This window comes from Scomber japonicus, chromosome 13 (assembly GCF_027409825.1).
Source record: "Scomber japonicus isolate fScoJap1 chromosome 13, fScoJap1.pri, whole genome shotgun sequence".
Classification (NCBI taxonomy): Eukaryota; Metazoa; Chordata; class Actinopteri; order Scombriformes; family Scombridae; genus Scomber; species Scomber japonicus.
The window spans coordinates 3,409,962-3,433,878 of record NC_070590.1 but is presented as its reverse complement, the minus strand read 5'-3'; the positions used below and the strand labels follow the sequence as shown (position 1 = coordinate 3,433,878).

The window sequence follows — 23,917 nt, the reverse complement described above, 5'->3', positions numbered from 1 at the left end:
TCAGCTGTTTATTATTATGTTCATATATATACAGTACCAGAGTACCAAAGTAATGAGAAATATTTTACAATTGTTTTTGGCATTTTTTGTTTATTGATGATCAAAATAGTTGCTAGTTTTGTCAAATATGTTTTAATATTGACTTTTAAAGCAGGTTTAATCATTACTGTTTATAATAATGATTAAATGTCAGTGTGTAATATGCTGGGTGTGGCTGCAGCTTCATGGCATTTAGCAGCTAATCATTCAGATATTTCCCTCAGGAGTTTATGTCATGTGTCTTATTTAATGTTCTTATGTACAACTGCACATTATCTTTGCAACACACACACACACACACACACACACACACACACACACACACACACACACACACACACACACACACAAGTTAAAAGCTCAATTAGGCAAATTTAGAGGTTCGGACTCCACCACAGCCCCAGTAACAGCATGCTCAGAGAGTGTCCTCATCTCCTCAGGGTGAGAAGAACAACACAATCCATGAACTTTTATATTCATGATATCACTGCTTCATACTCCCTGATACCAGTTAGATGTTGCTCAACCGTAAAGTTTCACTCTTCAGTTGGATTTCAGCAAGAGAGTGACTTTCACAACCAGGCTGCTGCTGCTGTTGTGGCCTAAAGGTTAGACGTGCTGCGTTACAGCTGAAGGTTTTGTTTATTGTAATTATTGGACGAGTGATGCAGGAGGTGCAGCAGGTAATACTGGTGTCTGATCAGGACTCATAATCACAGTGAAGAGCGTTCATAGGAGTAGAAGGAAGGAAGGAAATAAAGAAGGAGGGAGGAAAAGAGGAAAGAAGGATGGTAGGAGGGAGGGAGGAAAGAAGGAAGGAGAAAGGAAAGAGGAAAGAAGGAAGGTCATGGGGAGGAAAGAAAGAGACAAGGAGGGAGGAAAGAAGGAAGGAAGAAATAAAGAATGAGGGAAGGAGGGAGGAAAGAAGGAAGGAAGAAAGGAAGGTAGGAGGGAGGGAGGAAAGAAGGAAGGTAATGGGGAGGAAAGAAAGAGACAAGGAGGGAGGAAAGAAGGAAGGTAGGAGGGAGGGAGGAAAGAAGGAAGAAAGGAAGATAGGAGGGAGGGAGGAAAGAAGGAAGGAGAAAGGAAAGAGGAAAGAAGGAAGGTCATGGGGAGGAAAGAAAGAGACAAGGAGGGAGGAAAGAAGGAAGGTAGGAGGGAGGGAGGACAGAAGGAAGGAAGAAAGGGGGTTGAAGAAGAAAACGAAGGAACAGTCAAAATAGGCAGGGTCAATTTATGGGAAAGAAAGGGACAACAGTAGAGAGAGAGAGAGAAAGATAAGAGCTGCCCTTTCACCTCGTACCTGATGCGTGAAATCCTTTTTAAAAAAAAAAAAAACTTACCACAGCATAAACAGACGCTGAAATATGGAACGAACCCAAATTCAAACCTGCAATAACTTGTTTTCAGTATTAGCAAGAAGTCACTCAACTTTTAACCCTTAAACAGACAACGTGCACCAGGAGATACAGACTCTTTAACCTTTGTGTTGTCCTCCCGGGTCCTTCCTCTGTCCTTCCTTCCTTCCTTCCTTCCTTCATCTGTCCGTCCTCCCTTCCTTCCTTCCTTCCTTCCTTCCTTCCTTCCTTCCTTCCTCAGATCTAAGTTCAGCTGTTAGGGCAAATGTTCCCTCCTTCTGTCCTTTCTTCCTTCCTTCATCTGTCCTTCCTTCCTTCCTCCCTCCTTTCCTTCCTTCTTCCTCCCTTCCTTCCCTTCCTCCCTCCTTTCCTTCCTTCTTCCCTCCTTTCCTTCCTACCTTCCTTCCTCCCTCCCTCCTTCCTTTCCTTCCTTTTTCCTCCCTCCTTTCCTTCCTTCCTCCCTCCTTTCCTTCCTTCTTCCCTCCTTTCCTTCCTACCTTCCTTCCTTTCTCCCTCCTTCCTTTCCTTCCTTCTTCCGCCCTCCTTTCCTTCCTTCCTCCCTCCTTTCCTTCCTTCTTCCCTCCTTTCCTTCCTACCTTCCTTCCTTCCTCCCTCCTTCCTTTCCTTCCTTCTTCCTCCCTTGCTTCCCTTCCTTCCTCCTTTCCTTCCTTCTTCCGTCCTTTCCTTCCTTCCTTCTTTCCTTCATTCCTTCCTTACTTGAGGTGCAAATGACATAACTAGTAAGGTCTGTTTAAGGGTTAAGATGACGTGTTGAACTTGGCACACAGTTGCTTATTTCAACATCTTTTTTATTGTGTTGTGGTCGTTTCTAAAGTGTCAGATAGTCTTCATAATAACACTATCTGATCTGTCAGTGGTGTGATATGTTTGATGAACCTACAGTGAATTACCAGTGACTCCTCCTCCTCGTCTCTACGGAGCTTTATAGTTGAGTTTCAGCTCATTGTTCTTAGCTGTTCAAATGCAACTTTACTGTTTTGGTTCACTCTCAGGAGGGAAGAAAGAAAGGAAGCGGGGAAGGAAAGAAGGAAGGAAGGAAGGAAAGAAAGAAGCAGGGAAGTAAGGAAGGAAAGAAAGAAAGGAGGGAGGAAGGAAGGAAGGAATTAAGGAAGCAAAGAAAGAAGCAGGGAGGAAGGAAGGAAGAAAGGGGGATGGAGGAAGGAAGGGAGGAAAGTGAGAGGAAGGAAAGACAGAGAGAAGGAGGGAGGGAGGAAGGACAGAAGGAGGGAAGGAAGGAAAGGAAAGAAGGAGGGAAGAAGGAAGGAAGGTAGGAAAGAAAGAAGCTAGCTCGGCGGCTAACTCAGCTAACTGGCTAACTGTAGACTGTAGTAGTAGTAGTAGTGTGTGCTGGATGTATTTATAGCTACAGCAGCAGGGGCGGGTTTATGCTAATCACCGCCGCATGTAACGCAGCTGTGATTTTCAGACCCGCCCACTAAATCCTGAACACAGAAATCTTGAAACACTGATATTGATATATGTGTGACAGGCCAATAATATCGGCAGTAAATCCACACAACTGTCTGAAAAAGAGCCTGAAGAGACTGCTTGGCCCATTTTTTCTTCTTTAATAAATAACTTTAATTACTTTGTGTGTGTTTTTTTCCAGATTGATCCACGACTACTTGAGCGTGGCGCCGTTCGCAGACTACCTCGACAGCATGTACTACAACCGGTTCCTTCAGTGGAAATGGCTGGAGAGGTAACGTTTGACATCATTCCTCTAACTTTTCTCTGTCTTTCTGCAGCCACACACACACACACACACACACACAAGTTAAAAGCTCAATTAGGCAAAATTAGAGGTTCGGACTCCACCACAGCCCCAGTAACAGCATGCTCAGAGAGTGTCCTCATCTCCTCAGGGTGAGAAGAACAACACAATCCATGAACTTTTATATTCATGATATCACTGCTTCATACTCCCTGATACCAGTTAGATGTTGCTCAACCGTAAAGTTTCACTCTTCAGTTGGATTTCAGCAAGAGAGTGACTTTCACAACCAGGCTGCTGCTGCTGTTGTGGCCTAAAGGTTAGACGTGCTGCGTTACAGCTGAAGGTTTTGTTTATTGTAATTATTGGACGAGTGATGCAGGAGGTGCAGCAGGTAATACTGGTGTCTGATCAGGCCTCATAATCACAGTGAAGAGCGTTCATATGAGTAGAAACGTGTGTGCTGATCAATTTAATCTATGTTATTTGTCCCCCACCCTAACTCTACTCCCTGATGACACAGTGATGATGAAATAAAGCAAAGTGGAATAAAAGGACAACAGTATAGAGAGAGAAAGATAAGAGGTGGTGGTTAAACCATCTCAGAGCTGCCTTTCACCTCGTACCTGATGCGTGAAATCCTTAAAAAACATTTACTGTAAAAACCGGTGTATAAGTCACACAGTCTATTTTGGGTGGTGTTATGCAGGTGTTATTTATTGGACTAGGGCCTGCTGACTTTGCACACTGATTTTGCACTTTTGCATTTTTGCAGTTTTGCACACAGCTGCCAACTCTTCTTCTTCTTTCTTCTGTGTTTTTATCTTGTTATTTATGTGTACGAGTATGTTGTGGTCAGGTGGGGAGTTCCAGTCCTCTGAAATGAGGCCAACGCGGAAGTAACTTAGAGCTGCATTCTACCAAAAGGCCACCAGGGGGCGACCGTCTCTATACAAGTCAATGGAGAATTCACCAACTTCTCACTTGATTTCTAACCTCAGTAAACGTTTTCAAAATGTGTTTATGGTCTCAATCGCTAGTTTAAAGCCTTCTTCAATGCAGTATGATGTTCATTTGGGACATTTTGGCCTCCCTGATTTTATATGTGACGATAAAGCAGGGTATGCATTAGGGCGTGGCTACGTCCTGATTGACTGGTTGATTGACCAATGTCCTCGAGATCCAGCCCTCGTAACCATAGCAACCTCCCCGCTCCGCCCATGGCTCCGCCCATAGCTCCGCCTCATGCCCATATAAGTAGAATCCGTGTTTTCATTTTTCCCAGCATGCACCTGAAATTTTCAAGATGGCGCTGCCTAGATTAGAAACTATTGGCTTCCGAGCAGCAGTCCACAAACCAATGGGTGACGTCACGGATGTTACGTCCATTTCTTTTATACAGTCTATAGTTGTGGTGTGAGCTGTCAAATCAATGGATTAATAAAGTTGTCTTGAATCTTGAGTCTTGAATTATTACACCTGAAACAGTGGGTCAGGTTAATGGTTAATGGTCTGGGAACTGGGATAGGCTGAGTTTCAATTAAACCTTTTAAAAGAACACTTTACATAAAACTCTTCATCAGAGCTGTCGCTGTGCACAAATAGACTACTGCTGTGCACCCAAGTCACACTTCAACATCAGTTTGGTCTGTAAATACTGATCAACACACAATCATTTTTCCATACAGCATACAGCAGTAACAGGTGTGGACGCTCACATCGTTATCTTTATAGTTATAGTTATTGTTCTTAGTGTGGAGCCTTTTACATCCTATAATCACATCCAGATCCAACCTCTCTCTGTATTTTACTGGTGAATAAGACGCACCTCACTTTTGAATTAAAAAATATTGCATTTAAGCTGCGACTGCGACTCATACGCTGGTTTTTACAGAATTTCAGAAGAACAGAAGTCAGAATATGGAACAAAACCAAGTTCAAACCTGCAATAACTTGTTTTTCAGCATCAGTGACCAAAATGTGTCAGCTGATAAGATAAGAGGTGGTGTTTGTGTTGGTAAGACATTTAGTCAGTTGAATCATCTCTCACGTAAATGTCTCAAATCGTCTCATCTTCAGAAGCTTCAAGCAGCAAATTTCTGGCATTCGCTTCTTCATCATGAGGTTTAAGGTTGAATCAAAAGCTGCTGCACGACTTCTGTTAACTCTTCCACATGAAGTGTAAATATGCTAGGAAGGAAGGAAGGGAGGAAAGAAGGAGAGAGGGAAGGAGGGAGGGAGGAAGGACAGAAGGAAGGAAGGAAAGAAGGAGGAAGGAAGGAAAGAAAGGAAGGAGGGAAGGAGGGAGGGAGGAAAGAAAGGAAGGAAAGAAGCAGGGAGGGAGGGAGGGAGGTGGAAGGACAGAAGGAAGGAAGGAAGGAAAGAAGCAGGGAGGGAGGAAGGAAGGAAGAAAAGGAAGAACGGAAGGAGGGAGGAAAGAAAGGAAGGAAGGAAAGAAGCAGGGAGGGAGGGAGGAAGGAAAGAAGGAAGGAGAGAAGGAGGGAAGAAGGAAAGGAAGGAGGGAAGGAAAGCAGGAGGTAGGAGGGAAGGAAAGAAGGAGGAAGGAAGGAAGGAAAGACCGAGAGAAGACGGGAGGAAGGAAGGAAAGAAAGAAGGACAAATGAAAGAAGGAAGGGAGGGAGGAAAGGAAGGAAGGAAGGACAGAAGGAGGAAAGAATGAAGGAAGGAGAGAGGAAGGACAGAAAGAAGGAAGGGAGGAGGGAGGAAGGAAGGAAGGAAGGAAGGGAGGAGGGAAGAAGGAAAAGAAGGAAGGAAAGACAGAGAGAAGGTGGGAGGAAGGAAGGAATGAAAAGAGGGAGGAAGGGAGGAAAGGAAGGAAAGAAGCAGGGAGGGAGGGAGGAGGGAAGGAAGGAAGGAAAGAAGGAGGGATGGAGGGAGGAAAGAACCTCTTCATCATGAGGTTTACGGTGAATCTTCCACGTCAAGTATAAATACGAGTAAATATAACAGACGCAGATATTCTGTTGATTCAGGAATTACCTCACGCTTAGAAACCTCGACGTTCCCACAGGTGTTCCTGGGAAATGGGAGCAGCAGACTTCCTGGGATTCAGGTCCTGGTCTTATCTGATGCGGTTCAGGTTTTAGTTTGAATCTTTAAGCAGAATAATGAATGTTATGAGTTCACTGGAGTTTGTTTAGAGACAGAGAAAGTTTGTCCTGGTTTCAGAGTTTCATCTCCGAGGATCCCCGATTACTGACATCAACATGGGGCAGTGACGTTTCTTAGTGTCCATGTGGTTTAGTTTAAATTTAAAGGGTTAAAATGTGAAAATAAACGTATGAATAACTTCACACATTCTTTTATTTTGTGGACCCAACATCAAATTTCTGCTTTTAATCCATTTAGAGAGAATATATTAGAGGATTATGGTAAAAATGTCTAAGTGGTGTAACCATAAAAACTTTGTACCAAATAATTGAACGTTGCTTAAAAACAGTAAATAGTCAATAAAACACCTTCCTTCCTTCCTTCCTTCCTTCCTTCCTTCCTTCCTTCCTTCCTTCCTTCCTTCCTTCCTACCTAACACCATATCAACTAGTTTGGCATGATCTTACATTATAACTTTTATATTAAATAAAGCTAATGGAATACTATTGTTCTAAATATTACATTTAATCGGGGTTACCATGGAGATCAGGACACATTTAGGAAGGAAAGGCGGAAGGAAGGGAGAAAGAAGGAAAGAAAGGAGGGAAGAAGGAAAGTAGGAGGGAAGGAAGGAAGGAAGGAATAAGGAAACGAGGGAGGGAGGAGGGAGGAAGGGAGGAAGAAAGGGAGGAGGGAGGGAAGGAGGGAGGATCAGCATCAGTATAAGTCCACTTAAATACACTGTAGGTGATAAAGTATTTAATATCTATCATTCTTTTTTGGTTACACCATTTGACATTTTCAGGAGCATTCAGTCTTACTTTTGGTTAAAAAATGGTGCAAATGTCATTTAAATGATATAAAACCAACAAAAATACTAAATGTACATTTAAACAAACCTGATGCTGCTTTTAAAACTATTTGAGTTGCTCATCTTGAGTTTGTTATAAATGATTTCTAACATTTCTCTCTCTCCCTCTCTCTCTCTCTCTCTCTCCGACAGGCAACCAGTGACGAAAAATACATTCCGACAGTATCGAGTTTTAGGGAAAGGAGGTTTTGGAGAGGTGAGTAAATATATATATTCTGTTTTTATTGCATCAAATCAACAAAAAAATGGAAGAGACTCACAATATAGAAGAATTATCTCACTGGAAATTATAAATAGATATTAAGATATATTAGAATAATTAACACAAACAATTAATTTAAGTTTTTTTACTCTCATATTATCATCAGATGGAGGGAAGGAAGGAAGGAGGGAGGGAGGGAGGAAGGAAGGAAGGAGGGAGGGAGGGAGGGAGGAAGGAAGGAAGGAGGGAGGGAGGGAAGGAAGGAGGGAGGGAGGGAGGGAGGGAGGGAGGGAGGGAAGGAAGGTTGGATGGAAGGGATGGAGGAAGGTAGGGGGAGGAAAGAAAGAGGGAGGGAAGGAAGGAAGGAAGGTAGGAGGGAGGGAGGAAGGAAGGGATGGAGGAAGGTAGGGGGAGGATAGAAAGAGAGAAGGAGGGAGGAAAGAAAGAGAGAAGGAAGGAAGGAAGGGATGGTGGAAGGCAGGGGGGAGGAAAGAAAGAGAGAACGAAGAAAGAGAGGAAGGAAAGGAAGGAAGGAGAGAAGGAAGGAAGGAAGATGGGACTGAGGAAGGAAGGATGGAAGGGATGGAGGAAAGAAGGAACAGTCAAAACAGACGGGGTCAATTTGACCCGGGAGGACGACAGGAAGGTTAAAATGCAATAAAATGAACAGATGAACAGATAAATGATTTATTGACACACATTTTCAATATATAAGATACTATATATTTAGTAATTCAACATCACATCAATCCAGTAACTATTCCTGTTAAAGTATCAGTATTTAACTATTTAAATGTTTTTCCTACTTTAACTTTTTCTAAACTGGTAAAATTGTGTCTCACTGATTGACAACGGTGTAATAAAAAGCCCCCTGGTGGTTTATCTGAGTATTGCATGTATCTGATGATTTACAGCAGGAGGGTCAAACTCATGTTCGTTCAAGATAGAAGGAGAGAGAGATGACAGAAAGGAAGGACAGATGAAAGAAAGAAATAAAGAATGAAGAAAAATGGAAGGAAGGAAAAGAAGAAGGAAGGAAAGATGGAGGGAGGGAGGAAGGAAGGAAAGAAGGAGGGAGGGAGGAAGGAAGGAAAGAAGGAGGGAGAGAGGAAAGAAAGGAAGGAAAGAAGCAGGGAGGGAGGGAGGAAGGAAGGAAAGAAGGAGGGAAGAAGGAAAGGAAGGATGGAAGGAAAGAAGGAGGAAGGAAAGAATGAAGAAAGGAAAAGAAGAAGGAAGGAAAGATGGAAGGAAGGAGGGAAAGAAAAGAAGACAGGAAGGAAAGATAGGGAAAAAAGGGAGGAAGGACGGATGGAAGAAAGAATGGAGGAAGGAAGGAAGAAAGAAGAAAAGAAGACAGGAAGGATTGAAGAAAAGATGAAAAAAGGGAGGAAGGACAGATTGAAGAAAGAAAGGAAGTAAAGACGGAAGGAAGGAAAAGAAGACAGGAGGGAAGGGAGGAAGAAAGGAAGGAAAGAAAGCAGGAAGGACAGAAAAGAAGACAGGAAGGAAAAAAAGATGGGGAAAAAAGGGAGGATGGATGGATGGATGGAAGAAAGGAAAGAAAGGTGGAAGGAAGGAAGAAAGAAAGGAAAGAAAGGAAGGACAGAAGGAAGAAATAAAGAAGGAAGGAAGGAAAGAAAGAAGGAAGGACGGAAGGAAGAAATAAAGAAGGAAGGATGGAAGGAAAGAAAGAAAGGAAGGAAAGATGGAAGGAAGGAAAGAAGGAAAGAAAGGAAGGAAAGATAGAAGGCTGGATGGAAGACTTCAAAGGCTGAACTTGTGTTTCTAAGTTTTTCATTGAAGGAGCGGATGATAAAGTGGTGTGTTAAACCCTGTTACACTCCGCTCTGAAGAAAGAAAGGAAGGAAAGAAAGAAAGAAAGGAGTGGATGATGAAGTGGTGTGTGAAGCTCTGAATGCTTCCTCTGTGCAGCGCAGCGACGTAATCACAGGAGTCTTTTGATTCCAGTCTGATCCGATGATGCCGATAGCTGATTCCACGGGCTAGCGGCGGGTCACATGATCACACACCGTCCCTTTAAAAAGATCTATACTCTGAGCTGCTGCTGTAGGAAGAAGAAGGAAGGAAGGAAGGAAAGATGGAAGGAGGGATGGAAGAAGGGAAGGAAGGAAGGAAAGGAAGATGGAAGGAAGGAAGAAATAAAGGATGGATGGATGGAAGAGAGGAAGGAAGGAAAGGAAGAGAAGATGGAAGGAAGGAAGGAAGGAAAGAAGGACGGATGATGGAAGAAAGAAAGATGGAAGGATAGAAGGAAGGAAGGAAAGAAGGACGGACGGATGGATGGAAGAAAGAAAGATGGAAGGATAGAAGGAAGGACGGATGGAAGAAAGAAAGGAAGGGAAGATGGAAGGAAGGAAGGAAGGAAAGAAAGATGGAAGGAAGGAAGGAAGAAATAAAGGAAGGACGGATGGAAGAAAGCAAGGAAGGAAAGAAGGATGGACAGAAGGAAGGAAGAAATAAAGGAAGGACAGATGGAAGAAAGCAAGGAAGGAAAGAAGGATGGACAGAAGGAAGGAAGAAATAAAGGAAGGAAGGAGGAAAGAAAGAAAGGAAGGAAGGGAAGATGGAAGGAAGGAAGGGACAGAAGGAAAAAAGGAAGGAAAGAAGGAAGGAAGGAAGAAATAAAGGAAGGACAGATGGAAGAAATAAAGGAAAGACAGAACTGCGTGCTGTCAGTTAGGAGGATAAAAGAGAGGCTGACTCCAACCACGCTGCACATTAAAACAGTTTGACCTTTAACCCCAATCTGCTTCTTCTTCTATTATCCAATTATCTGCTAATTGACACAAACTGAGTTTCTGTGTCCAATTTAAAAAAAAAAAAAAAAAAAAGGGGGGGGGGGGGGTTAAAATGTGAAGATAAATGTAGAACGTAGGACAGAAGAAAAGAAGGAAGGAAGGAAGGACAGACAGATGGAGGGAACATTTACCCTAACAGCTGATCTTAGATCTTAGGAAGGAAGGAAGGAAGTTAAGGAAGGAAGGAAGGAACATTTATCCTAACAGCTGATCTTAGATCTTAGGAAGGAAGGAGGGAAGGACAGAAGGAAGGAAGGAAGGACAGAACACTTACCCTAACAGCTGATCTTAGATCTTAGAAAGGAAGGAAGGAAGGAAGAAAGGAAGGAGGGAGGGATGGAGGGAGGGAGGGAGGGAAGGAAGGAAGGAAGGAAGGACAGAAGGACAGAACACTTACCCTAACAGCTGATCTTAGATCTTAGGAAGGAAAGAAGGAAGGAAGGAAGGACGGAAGGACAGAACACTTACCCTAACAGCTGATCTTAGATCTTAGGAAGGAAGGAGTGAAGGAAGGAAGGAAGGAAGGAAGGAAGGACAGAACACTTACCCTAACAGCTGATCTTAGATCTTAGGAAGGAAGGAAGGAAAGAAGGAAGGAGGGAGGGATGGAGGGGGGGGGGGGGGGGAGGGAAGGACAGAAGGACAGAACACTTACCCTAACAGCTGATCTTAGATCTTAGGGAGGAAGGAAGGAAGGATGGAAGGAAGGACAGAACATTTACCCTAACAGCTGATCTTAGATCGAAGGAAGGAAGGAAGGAACACTTACCCTAACAGCTGATCTTAGATCTTAGGAAGGAAGGAAGAAGGAATGAAGTACGGAAGGAAGTTAAGGAAGGAAAGAAGGAAGGAAGGAAGGAAGGAACACTTACCCTAACAGCTGATCTTAGATCTTAGGAAGGAAGGAAAGAAGGAAGGAAGGAAGGAAGGAAGGAAGGACAGAACACTTACCCTAACAGCTGATCTTAGGAAGGAAGGAAGAAGGAATGAAGTATGGAAGGAAGGAAGGAAGGAAGGAAGGAAGGAACACTTACCCTAACAGCTGATCTTAGATCTAAGGAAGGAAGGAAGGAAGGAAAGGAAAGAAGGAAGGAAGGAAGGAAGGAACATTTACCCTAGAAAACTAGAAAAGTCATCAAATGTAATAAGTTACATTACTTTGAAGTCATTGAAATAGTTACATTACTTATTACATGTTAAACAGAGTAACTAGTAATCTAAAGTAATCTATTACATTTCCATTATAACCTCCCTAACTCTGTTTATTTAACACTAACTTTTATATTTATATTTAGGTTGTTTACAATCCTCGTCTTGTTTCGTCTCCTGATGATCACAAGTTGACTGGCCATAAAATAAAATACTCTTTATCTTCATCCAGAGAGCGTACTGTAGATCATGTGATGTCATCATTCACGTCATTTAATGGATCAAAGAACATCATGATTTATAAAAGAAGAGGGGAGAGAAAAAAAAATACCATGAAGTGAAGAGTTTATGAAAGAAGATCTTAGGAAGGAAGGAAGGAAGGAAGGAAGGAAGGAAGGAAAGACAGAACACTTACCCTAACAGCTGATCTTAGATCTTAGGGAGGAAGGAAGGAAGGAAGGAAAGACAGAACACTTACCCTAACAGCTGATCTTAGATCTTAGGAAGGAAGGAAGGAAGGAAGGAAGGAAGGAAGGACAGAACACTTACCCTAACAGCTGATCTTAGATCTAAGGAAGGAAGGAAGGAAGGAAGGACAGAACACTTACCCTAACAGCTGATCTTAGATCTTAGGAAGGAAGGAAGGAAAGAAGGAAGAAAGGAAGAAAGGAAGGACAGAACACTTACCCTAACAGCTGATCTTAGATCTTAGGAAGGAAGGAAGGAAGGAAGGAAGGACAGAACACTTACCCTTAACAGCTGATCTTAGATCTTAGGAAGGAAGGAAGGAAGGAAGGATACAGGTCTTTATGAAGATACACAAGATTAAATGTGTTTCTTTGTGTCCGTGTCTGTGTGTGTCTGTGTGTGTGTCTGTGTCTGTGTCTGTGTCTGTGTCTGTGTCTGTGTCTGTGTCTGTGTCTGTGTGTGTGTGTGTGTGTGTGTGTCTGTGTGTGTGTGTGTGTGACCTGCCAGGTGTGTGCGTGTCAGGTGCGGGCCACGGGGAAGATGTACGCCTGTAAGAAGCTGGAGAAGAAGAGGATAAAGAAGAGGAAAGGAGAATCCATGGCGCTCAACGAGAAGCAGATTCTGGAGAAAGTCAACAGCAGATTTGTAGTAAGAGTTTTAATTTTTATACAGTTTATATTTTTATCTTCATTTAATATTAAAACACAAGAAGACTGAAAAGTTCCAGGTAGGAATTAAAACAGAGGAATATTTACTGCTGCATGAAGGGCTGCAACAGTTTGGAAATGTAATAGATTACAGATTACTGGATACTCTGTTTGTGTGTGTGTCTGTGTGACTGTGAGTGAGTGTTTGTGCACGTGTGTGTGTGCATATGATCGGCGTGTGTGTGTGCATGTGGTTGTGCACGTGCGTGTATGCGAGTGAGTGTGTGTGTCTGTGTGTGTGTGTGTGTGCGTGTGAGTGAGTGCGTGCGTGTGTGAGGGTGTGTGTCTGTGTGCATGTGAGTGTGCACGTGTGAGTGAGTGTGCGTATATCTGTGTGTGAGTGTGTGTGTATCTGTGCGTGTGTGTTTGTGTGTGTATGTCTGTGTGTGTGCATGTGAGTGAGTGTGTGTATGTCTATGTGTGTGCATGTGAGTGAGTGTGTGTATGTCTATGTGTGTGCATGTGTGTGTGTGCATGTGTGTCTGTGCACGTGCGTGTATGCGAGTGAGTGAGTGTGTGCGTGTGTGCACGCGTGTGAGTGAGTGTGTGAGTGAGTGTGTGTCTGTGTGTGTGTTTGTGTGTGTATGTGCATATGAGTGTGCACATGTGAGTGAGTGTGCGTATGTCTGTGTGTGTGCATGTGTGTGAGTGAGTGAGTGAGTGTGTGTGTGACTGTATCTGTGATTGTGTGTGTGTGTGCACGTGTGTGAGTGAGTGAGTGAGTGTGTGTGTGACTGTATCTGTGTTTGTGTGTGTATGTATTTGTGTGTGTGATGTAGGGCTGGACGATTAATTGAATTTTAATCGCGATATCGATTTTGGCCTCCCACGATTATAAAAACGTAATAATCGACATAAAACGATTATTGTTCCGCCCGGCGCGGCGCACCTGTGACATAAATCCAACGCCCCCGTCTTTCCCAGTAAGTTCTGTGTCCCGCCCCTTATGTTAGACCCGCTGGAGGAACGGTGTGTTTCTGCGCAGATGTGGGAGATTTAAAATGACAGAAAGGCCTTTGGTTGACAAGAAGAAAGGTAGGACTGAGACATCTTCAGTGACATCACACAGCTATCAGGACGCTGCACTCTCACACGCGCTGCACTGAGAGTCACACACACACACACACATACACAAGCGCCCGCAGTCACTCTCTAGTGCGCGCTCTTGCTCGTTCGCTCCAGACTCCGGGAGATTGTGTCTCATGTGCGGGTGTCAGGGAGAGTTGGGATGTATGGATTACATAATATATTCATTTCTGTGCGGTGGGATCACTTCTCAGCTTGAGAAATGACAGGTGTGGCGTGAGAGCGTGTGAACTGCTTGACACAGTGCACACCATCATGGTGTCACCATGTCAACATGACCAGCCTGGGGATTTTTTTTAGTAGGTTTTGGCTATTTATTTTTATTTATTGTTTTTACATATTGCTTTTATTATTTCCAATTATCATTATATATATTTTTTCTTGATTTTAATGTATTTCTGGTTGTGCTGTTCAATTATATATCAAGTTGAGTTCTGGTGGTTCAATAAATGCTTATGTTTACACATCTATGAATAATCGTGTTTTATAATCGCGATTTCAATATCGATCAAAATAATCGTGATTATGATTTTTGCCATAATCGTCCAGCCCTAGTGTGATGATGTAAGACATGATCAGAGTGAATTGATTGAAATGTTTATTATGAATTGAAATATATTAAAATAATAATTATAAACTAAAATCAAATGAACTAATTAATAATATTCCTCTCTATATTAACTCTCTTTATTCTTAATGTAATCTTATATATAATTATATTTATACATGTAAACACAGAGGAGGGAAGTAACTAAGTAACTAAGTAACTGTACTTAGTTACTGTACTTCAGTAAAAGAGTAAAGGAGAAAGTAGAGCCGTTTTTATAGCGGACTATTTTCTGAGGCGGAGGAATAACTGACATGTTTGATTATCACCAGATTTGATTCCTTATAAAGTAAAAAGTATAAAGTTGAGATGCTTTTCATATTCCTGGCTCAGCGTTCAGTGTGTCTACATGTGTGTGTGTGTGTGTGTGTGTGTGTGTGTGTGTGTGTGTGTGTGTGTGTGTATCTGTGTTTGTGTGTGTGTGTCAGTGTGTGTGTGTGTGTGTCAGTGTGCGTGTGTCAGTGTTTGTGCGTCAGTGTGTGTCAGTGTGTGTACATGTGTGTGTGCGTGTGTCAGTGTGTGCGTGTGTGTGAGTGCGTGTGTCAGTGTGTGTGTGTGTGTGTGTGTGTGTGTATCTGTGTGTGTGAGTGCATGTGTCAGTGTGTGTGTGTGTGTGTGTGTGTGTGTGTGTGTATCTGTGAGTGCGTCAGAGAGACGTTGAAGTCTGAAACATTAACAGCAGCTGGAATTAAAAGACAACAGACTCTGGTTCGCTTTGATTGGCTGCCAGATCGTTTTCAGTCAGTTTATTAGATCTGGACGGAGGTCAGTCGGCTCGTCGGTGGATCTCAGACTAGAGGAGACCCTCAGACTAGAGGAGTCCGTCAGACTAGAGGAGACCCTCAGACTAGACGAGTCCGTCAGACTAGAGGAGAGGTGTAAAACTCATTTTCATTCAAGGGCCACATACAGACCAATTTAATCTTATGTGGGCCGGATCATTAAAAAGATGGAAGGGAGGAAGGAAGGAAGAAAGGAAGGAAGGGAGGAAGGAAGAACAGACGCAAGAAAGGTATGAAGGACAGATGGAAGCAAGGAAGGAAGGAAGAACAGACGTAAGAAAGGTATGAAGGACAGATGGAAGGAAGGAAGGAAGGAAGAACAGACGTAAGAAAGGTATGAAGGACAGATGGAAGGAAGGAAGGAAGAACAGACGTAAGAAAGGTATGAAGGACAGATGGAAGGAAGGAAGGAAGGAAGGAAGGAAGGGAGGAAGGAAGAACAGACGTAAGAAAGGTATGAAGGACAGATGGAAGGAAGGGAGGAAGGAAGAACAGACATAAGAAAGGTATGAAGGACAGATGGAAGGAAGGAAGGAAGGAAGGAAGGAGCGAAGGAACGAACAAAGAAAGGAAAAGGGGAAGGTAGAGAGGAAGGACAGAAGGAAGAAAGGGAGGAAGGTCAGATGGAAGGAAAGTGGGCCGGATTGCACCCCTAGACGGGCTGGTTCTGGCCATCGGACCGCATGTTTGACACCCCTGGACTAGAGGAGTCCCTCAGAGCGGACGAGTCCCTCAGATTAATGGATATTATTATAAATGATATAAATGTTTAATACCCGCCGCTCCTCTTTTCCTGCAGGTGAGTTTAGCGTACGCCTACGAGACGAAGGACGCCCTGTGCCTCGTGTTGACCCTCATGAACGGAGGAGACCTGAAGTTTCACATCTACCACATGGGGGAGGCGGGCTTCGACGAGAAGAGGGCCGTCTTCTACTCAGCGGAGATCTGCTGCGGTCTGGAGGATCTGCACCGAGAACGCATCGTCTACAGAGACCTGAAACCTGAGAACATCCTGCTGGACGACCACGGTGAGGAGAGGGGGGGCAAATATGAGGCCCGAGGGCCAGAACCGGCCCGCCAAGGGGTGCAATCCGGCCCACTTTCCTTTCTGTCTTCTTGTCCTTCCTTCCTTTCTTCCTTTCTTTTTTCCATCTGTCCTTCCTACCTTTCTTCCTTCCTTCCTCCGTTTCTTCCTTCTGTCCTTCCTACCTTTCTTCCTTCCTTCCTTCCTCTCTTCCTTCTGTCCTTCCTACCTTCCTTTTTTCCTTTCTTCGTTCCTTTCTTCCTTGCATCTGTCCTTCCTCCCTTTCTTCCTTCTGTCCTTCCTTCCTCTCTTCCTTCCTCCCTTTCTTCCATCTGTCCTTCCTACCTTCCTTCCTTCCTTCCTTCCTCCCTTTCTTCCGTCTGTCCTTCCTACCTTTCTTCCTTCTGTTCTTCCTTCCTCCGTTTCTTCCATCTGTCTGTCCTTCCTTCCATCTGTCCTTCCTACCTTTCTTCCTTCCTTCCTTTCTTCCTTCTGTCCTTCCTACCTTTCTTCCATCTGTCCTTCCTACCTTCCTTTTTTCCTTTCTTCGTTCCTTTCTTCCTTGCATCTGTCCTTCCTCCATTTCTTCCATCTGTCCTTCGTTCCTTCCTTCCTTCCTTCCTTCCTTCCTCCCTTTCTTCCATCTGTCCTTCCTACCTTTCTTCCTTCCTTCCTTTCTTCCTTCTGTCCTTCCTACCTTTCTTCCTTCTGTCCTTCCTTCCTTTCTTCCTTCTGTCCTTCCTACCTTTCTTCCTTCTGTTCTTCCTTTCTCCCTTCCTTCCTCCGTTTCTTCCATCTGTCTGTCCTTCCTACCTTTCTTCCTTCCTTCCTTTCTTCCTTCTGTCCTTCCTACCTTTCTTCCATCTGTCCTTCCTACCTTCCTTTTTTCCTTTCTTCCTTCCTTTCTTCCTTCCTTCCTTCCTTCCTTCCTCAGTTTCTTCAATCTGTCCTTCCTACCTTCCTTTTTTCCTTTCTTCCTTCCTTTCTTCCTTCCTTCCTTCCTTCCTTCCTCAGTTTTCTTCAATCTGTCCTTCCTACCTTCCTTTTAAAAAAATAAAAAATAATAGTCCTAGTAGTAAAAACAGGTTAAAATAAAAGAATAAATAAGCTGTAGTTCAGTTTTCAGCCAGCAGATGGCGCTGTGACTCCAGCAGATGATTCTCTCCTCAGGCTGAAGCTGAAGAGTTTGTTTCAATAACACACAAACAATTCAACTTCATTAAAAACCAAATAAAACACAATTAAAATGTGATAAAGATGTGAGAATGTAATTATTAGTTTGAGCTGATTGGATGATATGAAATAAAATAAAAAGACTTTAAAGAGCCGCTGATACGAAGCAAAGAAGCAGTTTGTACTTAATGAGGAAATAAAGATGACATCATTTATAATCACATGATTAACAAAGCTGCTACTAAACTCTGAAAGTTACAGATGTTTAATTTATTCTCTTTAGGTCCTTATGAATTTATCAGTTTCCTTTATTTTTGGTCTTTCTATCTTTCCTTCCTTCCTTCCTTCCTTCCTTCCTTGTAGTTTGTCTTCCTTTCTCTTTCTCTCCCTCTCTCTCTCTCCCTCTCTCTATCTCCCTCTCTCTCTCTCTCTCTCTCTATCTCCCTCTCTTTATTTCTCTCCCTCTCTCTCTCTCTATCTCTCTCTGTCTCTATCTCTCTATCTCTCCCTCTCTTTATTTCTCTCTCTCTCTCTCTCTCTCTCTATCTCCCTCTCTCTATCTCTCACTCTGTCTCTCTCTCTTTATCTCTCTCTGTCTCTCTCTCTTTATCTCTCACTGTCTCTCTCTCCCTCTCTCTGCCCTCTCTCTGCCCCCCTCTCTCTTTCTCTCTCTCTATCTCCCTCTCTCTATCTCTCACTCTTTATCTCTCTCTATCTCCCTCTCTCTCTCTCTCTCTCTGTCTCTCTCTCTTTATCTCTCTCTGTCTCTCTCTCTTTATCTCTCACTGTCTCTCTCCCCCTCTCTCTGCCCCCCCTCTCTCTGCCCCCCCTCTCTATCTCTCTCTCTATCTCCCTCTCTCTTTTTCTTCTTACATCTTAGAGACACGTGTTTGTTGTGTTTGTGTGTTCAGGTCACATCAGAATATCAGATCTGGGTTTAGCGGTTCATGTACCAGACGGACAAACCATTAAAGGCCGTGTGGGGACGGTGGGATACATGGGTGAGTGACCTTTGACCCTTTACCACACTTTACTCAAACTCAAAAACCTTCCTGTTGTTTTAATGGTTTCAAATTTTCTTCTATTTTATATTTATTTATCTATTATTATTCTGTCTATGTTGTCTTCTTATTTATTTTTACTCTAATGTTTGTTAGCTTTTTCTTGTATTTTCTCTTATTTTTCTCTATTTATTTTTTAATTATTAATAAATACCCAATTCTCTGTTAAACTTTACACTTATTTTTGGACTTTATTGTCTCATTTTTGACTTGATAAAAAGCAGAAATTATGAATTATTTGAACTAAATTTAAGATAGGAGGAAAATATGTTGATGGATTATAACAAACTGATAAAGTTTAGTCAGGTTATCACACCTGGGTCAACATTTATAAACATAAAGTACAAATTATAACCCAATTCAATGAAAGTAGTGATGATTATACTTTTAAAGAATCTAATATGGAACCATTAAAGTGATTTTTCAGGTAATTAGACGAAATAAATCCACATTTCTGACAGAAAAACATGATTAAAATCTGTCACATTCGACCCGAGGACAAACGGGAGGGTTAAACACTCTTCAAACTCTTATTTTTAACTCTGACCTTCACCCCTCCTTCCAGCTCCGGAGGTGGTGAAAAACGAGCGCTACACCTTCAGCCCCGACTGGTGGGCGCTGGGCTGCCTGCTGTACGAGATGATCGAGGGTCAGTCGCCTTTCCAGCAGAGGAAGAAGAAGATCAAGAGGGAGGAAGTGGAGCGGCTGGTGAGGGAAGTGGAGGAGGAATATTCCAACGAGTTCTCCGAGGACGCCAAATCCCTCTGTAAAATGGTGGGTGGATGTAGGATGGAGGATGTAGGATGTAGCAGCTGGTTCTCTTCCTTAATGAGAGCACGCTTCTCACATTTAAACACACACCAATGCTTTGTCTCAGTGTTTAAAAAGACTTACTGTATAGAAATGTTGGCTGGCTGGCTGTGGATGGTTTTGTGCCACATTACTATTGCTGGGTATCAGTACAAGTGGGCCGAACCAGTAAAACCATTACATAATAACCTATAATAATATATAATAATATATAATGTATATCTTTACTGTGAAAAATGAGCAGTTTCAACAATATTATATCTGGGGGAGGGGTTCAGATAATTTTGCACAGAAGCTGCTTGGCGACATTCAGAGAGCTGAGAGAGAGAGAGTTTTTTTTTTTTTGTGATCAAATGTTTTATTTTGTTTTAACCCTCCTGTTGTTCTCGAGTCAAGGAAGGAAAGGAGGGAGGATGGAAGGGAGGAAGGAAAGGAGGGAGAGAGGATGGAAGGGAGAAAGGAGGGAGGGAGGAAGGAAGGTAGGAAAGGAAGGAAAGGAGGGAGGGAGGAAAGAAGGAAGGACAGATGAAGGAAGTACAGTAGGAGGGAGGGAGGAAAGAAAGAAGGGAGGAAGACAGAAGGAAGGAAGGAAGGACGGATGAAGGAAGGTAGGAAGGACAGTAGGAGGGAGGGAGGAAGACGGAAGGAAGGAAAGGAGGGAGGGAGGGAGGGAGGAAGGAAGGTAGGAAAGGAAGGAAAGGAGGGAGGGAGGAAAAAAGGAAGGAAGGAAAGAAGGTAGGAAGGAAGATTGGAGGGAGGGACAAAAGAAGGAAGGGAGGAAGAAGGAAGGAAGGAAGGACGGATGAAGGAAGGTAGGAAGGACAGTAGGAGGGAGGGATGATGAAAGGAAGGACGGACAAAATAAGGAAGGAAGGAAGGAAGGAAGGTAGGAGGGAGGGACAAAGTTCTGGTCCATGGGCCTTATGTTTGACACCCCTACTTTAAGGTATCAACCAAAATGAACCGATTCCAAGTAGTATCTAAACGTCTCCCGACAAATGATACCTGCAATCGATCCTTTCTGCATCCAGAACTAGCGACAAAATGTAAAAAGCTGATTTATTTACGAAAATAATGCCAAATAAAAATGGAGAAGACGTGGCTCAGGTTCATCTCCTCTGATTTCTTTCTTCTTGTATTCTGCATCTCCTGCATCTTTAATTTTTTTATTGTAATGACTTTTAACCCCTCCCCTCCTCTCTTCCTCCCTTCCTCCAGCTGCTGGCCAAAGATCCTGCAGAGAGGCTGGGCTGTCAGGGAGGTGGAGCCACCGAGGTCAAAGGTCATCCCATCTTCCGCTGTATTAACTTCAAACGGCTGGAGGCTGGCATGCTGGAGGCGCCGTTCATCCCTGATGTAAGTCCACAGGATAAAACCTCAAACATCATCAAGTCCCTGGAAACTTTATAGTGTAGAAAAAACACATAAATCATCCTCAACTACACTTTCATCTGAATCCAACTCCGCCTTTATGCAGATGACACAGTTTTATACAGGCGGGGAGTTCTGGTCCTCTGAAATGAGGCCAACGTGGAAGTAACTTAGAGCTGCATTCTACCAAAAGGCCACCAGGGGGCGACCGTCTCTATACAAGTCAATGGAGAATTCACCAACTTCTCACTTGATTTCTAACCTCAGTAAACGTTTTCAAAATGTGTTTATGGTCTCAATCGCTAGTTTAAAGCCTTCTTCAATGCAGTATGATGTTCATTTGGGACATTTTGGCCTCCCTGATTTTATATTTGACGATAAAGCAGGGTATGCATTAGGGCGTGGCTACGTCCTGATTGACAGGTTGATTGACCAATGTCCTCCAGATCCAGCCCTCGTAACCATAGCAACCTCCCCGCTCCGCCCATGGCCCCGCCTCATGCCCATATAAGTAGAATCCATGTTTTTATTTTTCCCAGCATGCACCGGAAAATTTCAAGATGGCGCTGCCTAGATTCGAAACTATTGGCTTCCGAGCAGCAGTCCACAAACCAATGGGTGACGTCACGGATGTTACGTCCATTTCTTTTATACAGTCTATGGTTTTATACCATGCTATATTTTCTGCTCATTTAATTCATTATAACTTCAATTACATAGAAATAAATTAGTGTTAAACTCAGATAAAACTAATATAGATGCTGCTCACTAAGAATATTCACACTGTGGATCCTGTAATATTATTTATACTAATGACAGAAGCATGGAGAAATGTCCCAAGTATAAATATTTTTGCATCTGATTTGACAATAATCTCAATTTACTTGGTTTCTATGGTTTCTGATTTGGATTATTGGGTATGTCATTTATTGAAAAGCATCTCTTTTAACCCTGAAGTCACATGATATTGGTACTCCTTTCTCTCCTCTTAACCTCAACCGGTCGAGGCAGATGTTCTCCCACTCTGAGTCTGGTTCTGCCTGAGGTTTCTTCCTGTTAAAAGGGAGTTTTTTCTTGCCACTGTTGCTCATGTGGGAATGTTGGGTCTCTTTAAAGTTAAAACCTGAAGAGTTCGGTTTAGAACCTGCTCTATGTGTAAAGAGCCTAGAGATTACTCTGTTGTGATTTGGCGCTATACAAATAAAGATTGATTGACTTGATCACAGAATAGGTTGTTACTCTTAAAATTAGATCCTTCACCATCACTACAGCTGTTCAAAGGCCTTATTTAAGACTTCATTTTAATTGATTGCATATGCTTTTAAATTCATTGTAATCTCATCTGTTTACTGTTTATTCATTCATCATTTAATTTTATTTTATTTTATTTACCTACTTAATATTGTTTGGGCTTTGAACTTGGAAACAGTGGAATTGCTCCATTAAAAGAGAACAAAAAACAGCTTCCAACAAATCATCTTCTTCTCATCTCACTTCCAGCGAAAATTTCACAAAATGTCCGAGCGTTCCTTTAAATCAGGAGCTGGGAACAGATTCCTCACACAGGAAGTGGACATAATGAAGCAGATTAATAATAATTATGCCACTGAGGCTCGTTATGTAGAGCATGCATAATTAACCTGCAGCACAGTCTCAGCACACAGGAAGTGAGCTCAGTTTAAATCTGCATCCTCACTGACGCTTCCCTTGTAAAGTCTCTAAATGTTACTGTGTTGTTGTTGTTCTGTGTGTGTGTGTGTGTGTGTGTGTGTGTGTGTGTGTGTGATACAGCCCCAGGCCATCTACTGTAAAGACGTGCTGGACATCGAGCAGTTCTCCACTGTGAAAGGAGTGGAGCTGGAGCCCAAAGACGAGTCTTTCTACAGCAAAGTGTCCACAGGCAGCGTCTCCATTCCCTGGCAGAACGAGGTGAGAAACACGCTAAGGATGAGCATGAACCCATTTATTCATGGTGGTTTACCCGGAGGAATAACCAAATATTTGCTGCATGCCGACATTCACAAGAGCTAAATTGATAATGTGTCAAAAAATAACTTTAACAAGCTTTAATTGAACAAACTTGTATTAATTTAAATGATTATCCGCCTTCATTTCTTTACACAAACACATTAATTAAAAGAACAAATCTTACAGGCTTACAGACCCTTAAAAATATAACAGCAGAGCATTTCCTTTACAATCATGTTAGCAATGAGAGACGTAACTTTTATTCCAGATGTTGACGTACTAGTTTGGGGATAAGCGTCAGGTCCGTCTCCCTCGGTAACCGTCACAGCAGACAGCAGCTTTTTGTCCGTGTGAAACTGCGATAGCTCAACTCTGCTCCACATATTTCACACCTGACAACATTATCCTTTACTTACTGGAAGTTATTTTAAACCACGCTGGACTTCTGTGTGGCCTCGTCTGCGTCATGTTCCCTCCAGTCAGCTAGCTAGCAGGCTAACTCACTAGCTAGCAGGCTAACTTCACTCCGGTGAAGCTAGTTTACAGAAGCTTAGAGCTCCTCCTAGTGGCTGAAAATGAGAACTGCTCTTCAGTAGCTGTTAATGAACCCTTCATACTAGACTACACAGATCAACTTTTTAAAAAGGACCACAGCACAAAGGTCGAAGTTGATATTGAAGTGTGTGTGTTTGTGTGTGTATGTGTGTGTATGTGTGTGTATGTGTGTGTGTGTGTGTCCAGATGATCGAGACGGAGTGTTTCAACGATCTGAATGTTTTCCACCCGGACGGGACGGTTCCTCCTGACCTGGACTGGAGAGGTCAGCCGTCTCCTCCACCCAAACAAGGACTCCTGCAGCGGCTGTTCGGCAGACAGGTTGGTGCTCAGCTTCACCTTCATCACCATCACCATCATCATCATCAAAGTACAGCATTGCACCTTTTAACTCCAGCCACACTCTAATGGTCATTATGAACAGGAGGAATAATTACAGCAAGAAAAACCCGACTGTTGTGAAGTTAAAAGTTTAAATAAATCTGTTTTTTTTTTCTTTACAGGACTGCTGTGGTAACTGCAGCGACAGCGACGAGGAGCCCACCAGGCTGTGACACACACACACACACACACACACACACACGCAGGATTTCATTTGTTTACAACTTTTGCACATTTGTATTTTTAAGATCGTATCTCTAAATGTCAGAATGTATATTTTCAGCATAGCCATAATGTTTTAATGTTATTTAAGAAAAAAAAAGAAAAAGTGTGAAACGTCTGTTGCCGACGGCGATGGACTAAAAACGAGCAGATTTTTTTTTTAGGTTTTTTTTTAGTTTATTTTATGTTACGTAGTCGTCCCAGGGAAGGCTTCGCTTTCACATTCGTCCGTTGCTGAAGCGAGAGCTGCTGCGGACCGCCGAGCAGCTCCGCCGGAACAATCGCCTGCTGTAAGAAAAAAGAAAGAAAGAAAAAAAAAAAAGAAGTGCCTTGCTCGAGGGCACCGTGACAGTGGTTTAAGGGAGGGACTGAGCGCTCCGCCATCTCTTTATACCACTTTTGTCCAGGGAATCAAACC

At 42.9% G+C, this 23,917-nt stretch overlaps 1 protein-coding gene across 1 annotated transcript in view; it reads left to right on the top strand.

Moving 5' to 3' along the window:
* Positions 1-23,641, top strand: part of grk6 (G protein-coupled receptor kinase 6) — a 73,631-nt gene extending 49,990 nt beyond the window's left edge. Inside the window, exons 6-15 of the mRNA XM_053331194.1 lie at positions 3,028-3,120; positions 7,247-7,310; positions 12,260-12,400; positions 15,734-15,962; positions 18,043-18,132; positions 18,758-18,966; positions 20,221-20,358; positions 22,165-22,302; positions 23,083-23,217; positions 23,400-23,641. Of these exons, the coding sequence (XP_053187169.1) occupies positions 3,028-3,120; positions 7,247-7,310; positions 12,260-12,400; positions 15,734-15,962; positions 18,043-18,132; positions 18,758-18,966; positions 20,221-20,358; positions 22,165-22,302; positions 23,083-23,217; positions 23,400-23,450 (1,288 nt within the window). The 3' untranslated portion in view covers positions 23,451-23,641. The remainder of the gene's footprint in view (positions 1-3,027; positions 3,121-7,246; positions 7,311-12,259; positions 12,401-15,733; positions 15,963-18,042; positions 18,133-18,757; positions 18,967-20,220; positions 20,359-22,164; positions 22,303-23,082; positions 23,218-23,399) is intronic.
* Positions 23,642-23,917: the final 276 nt, after the last annotated feature.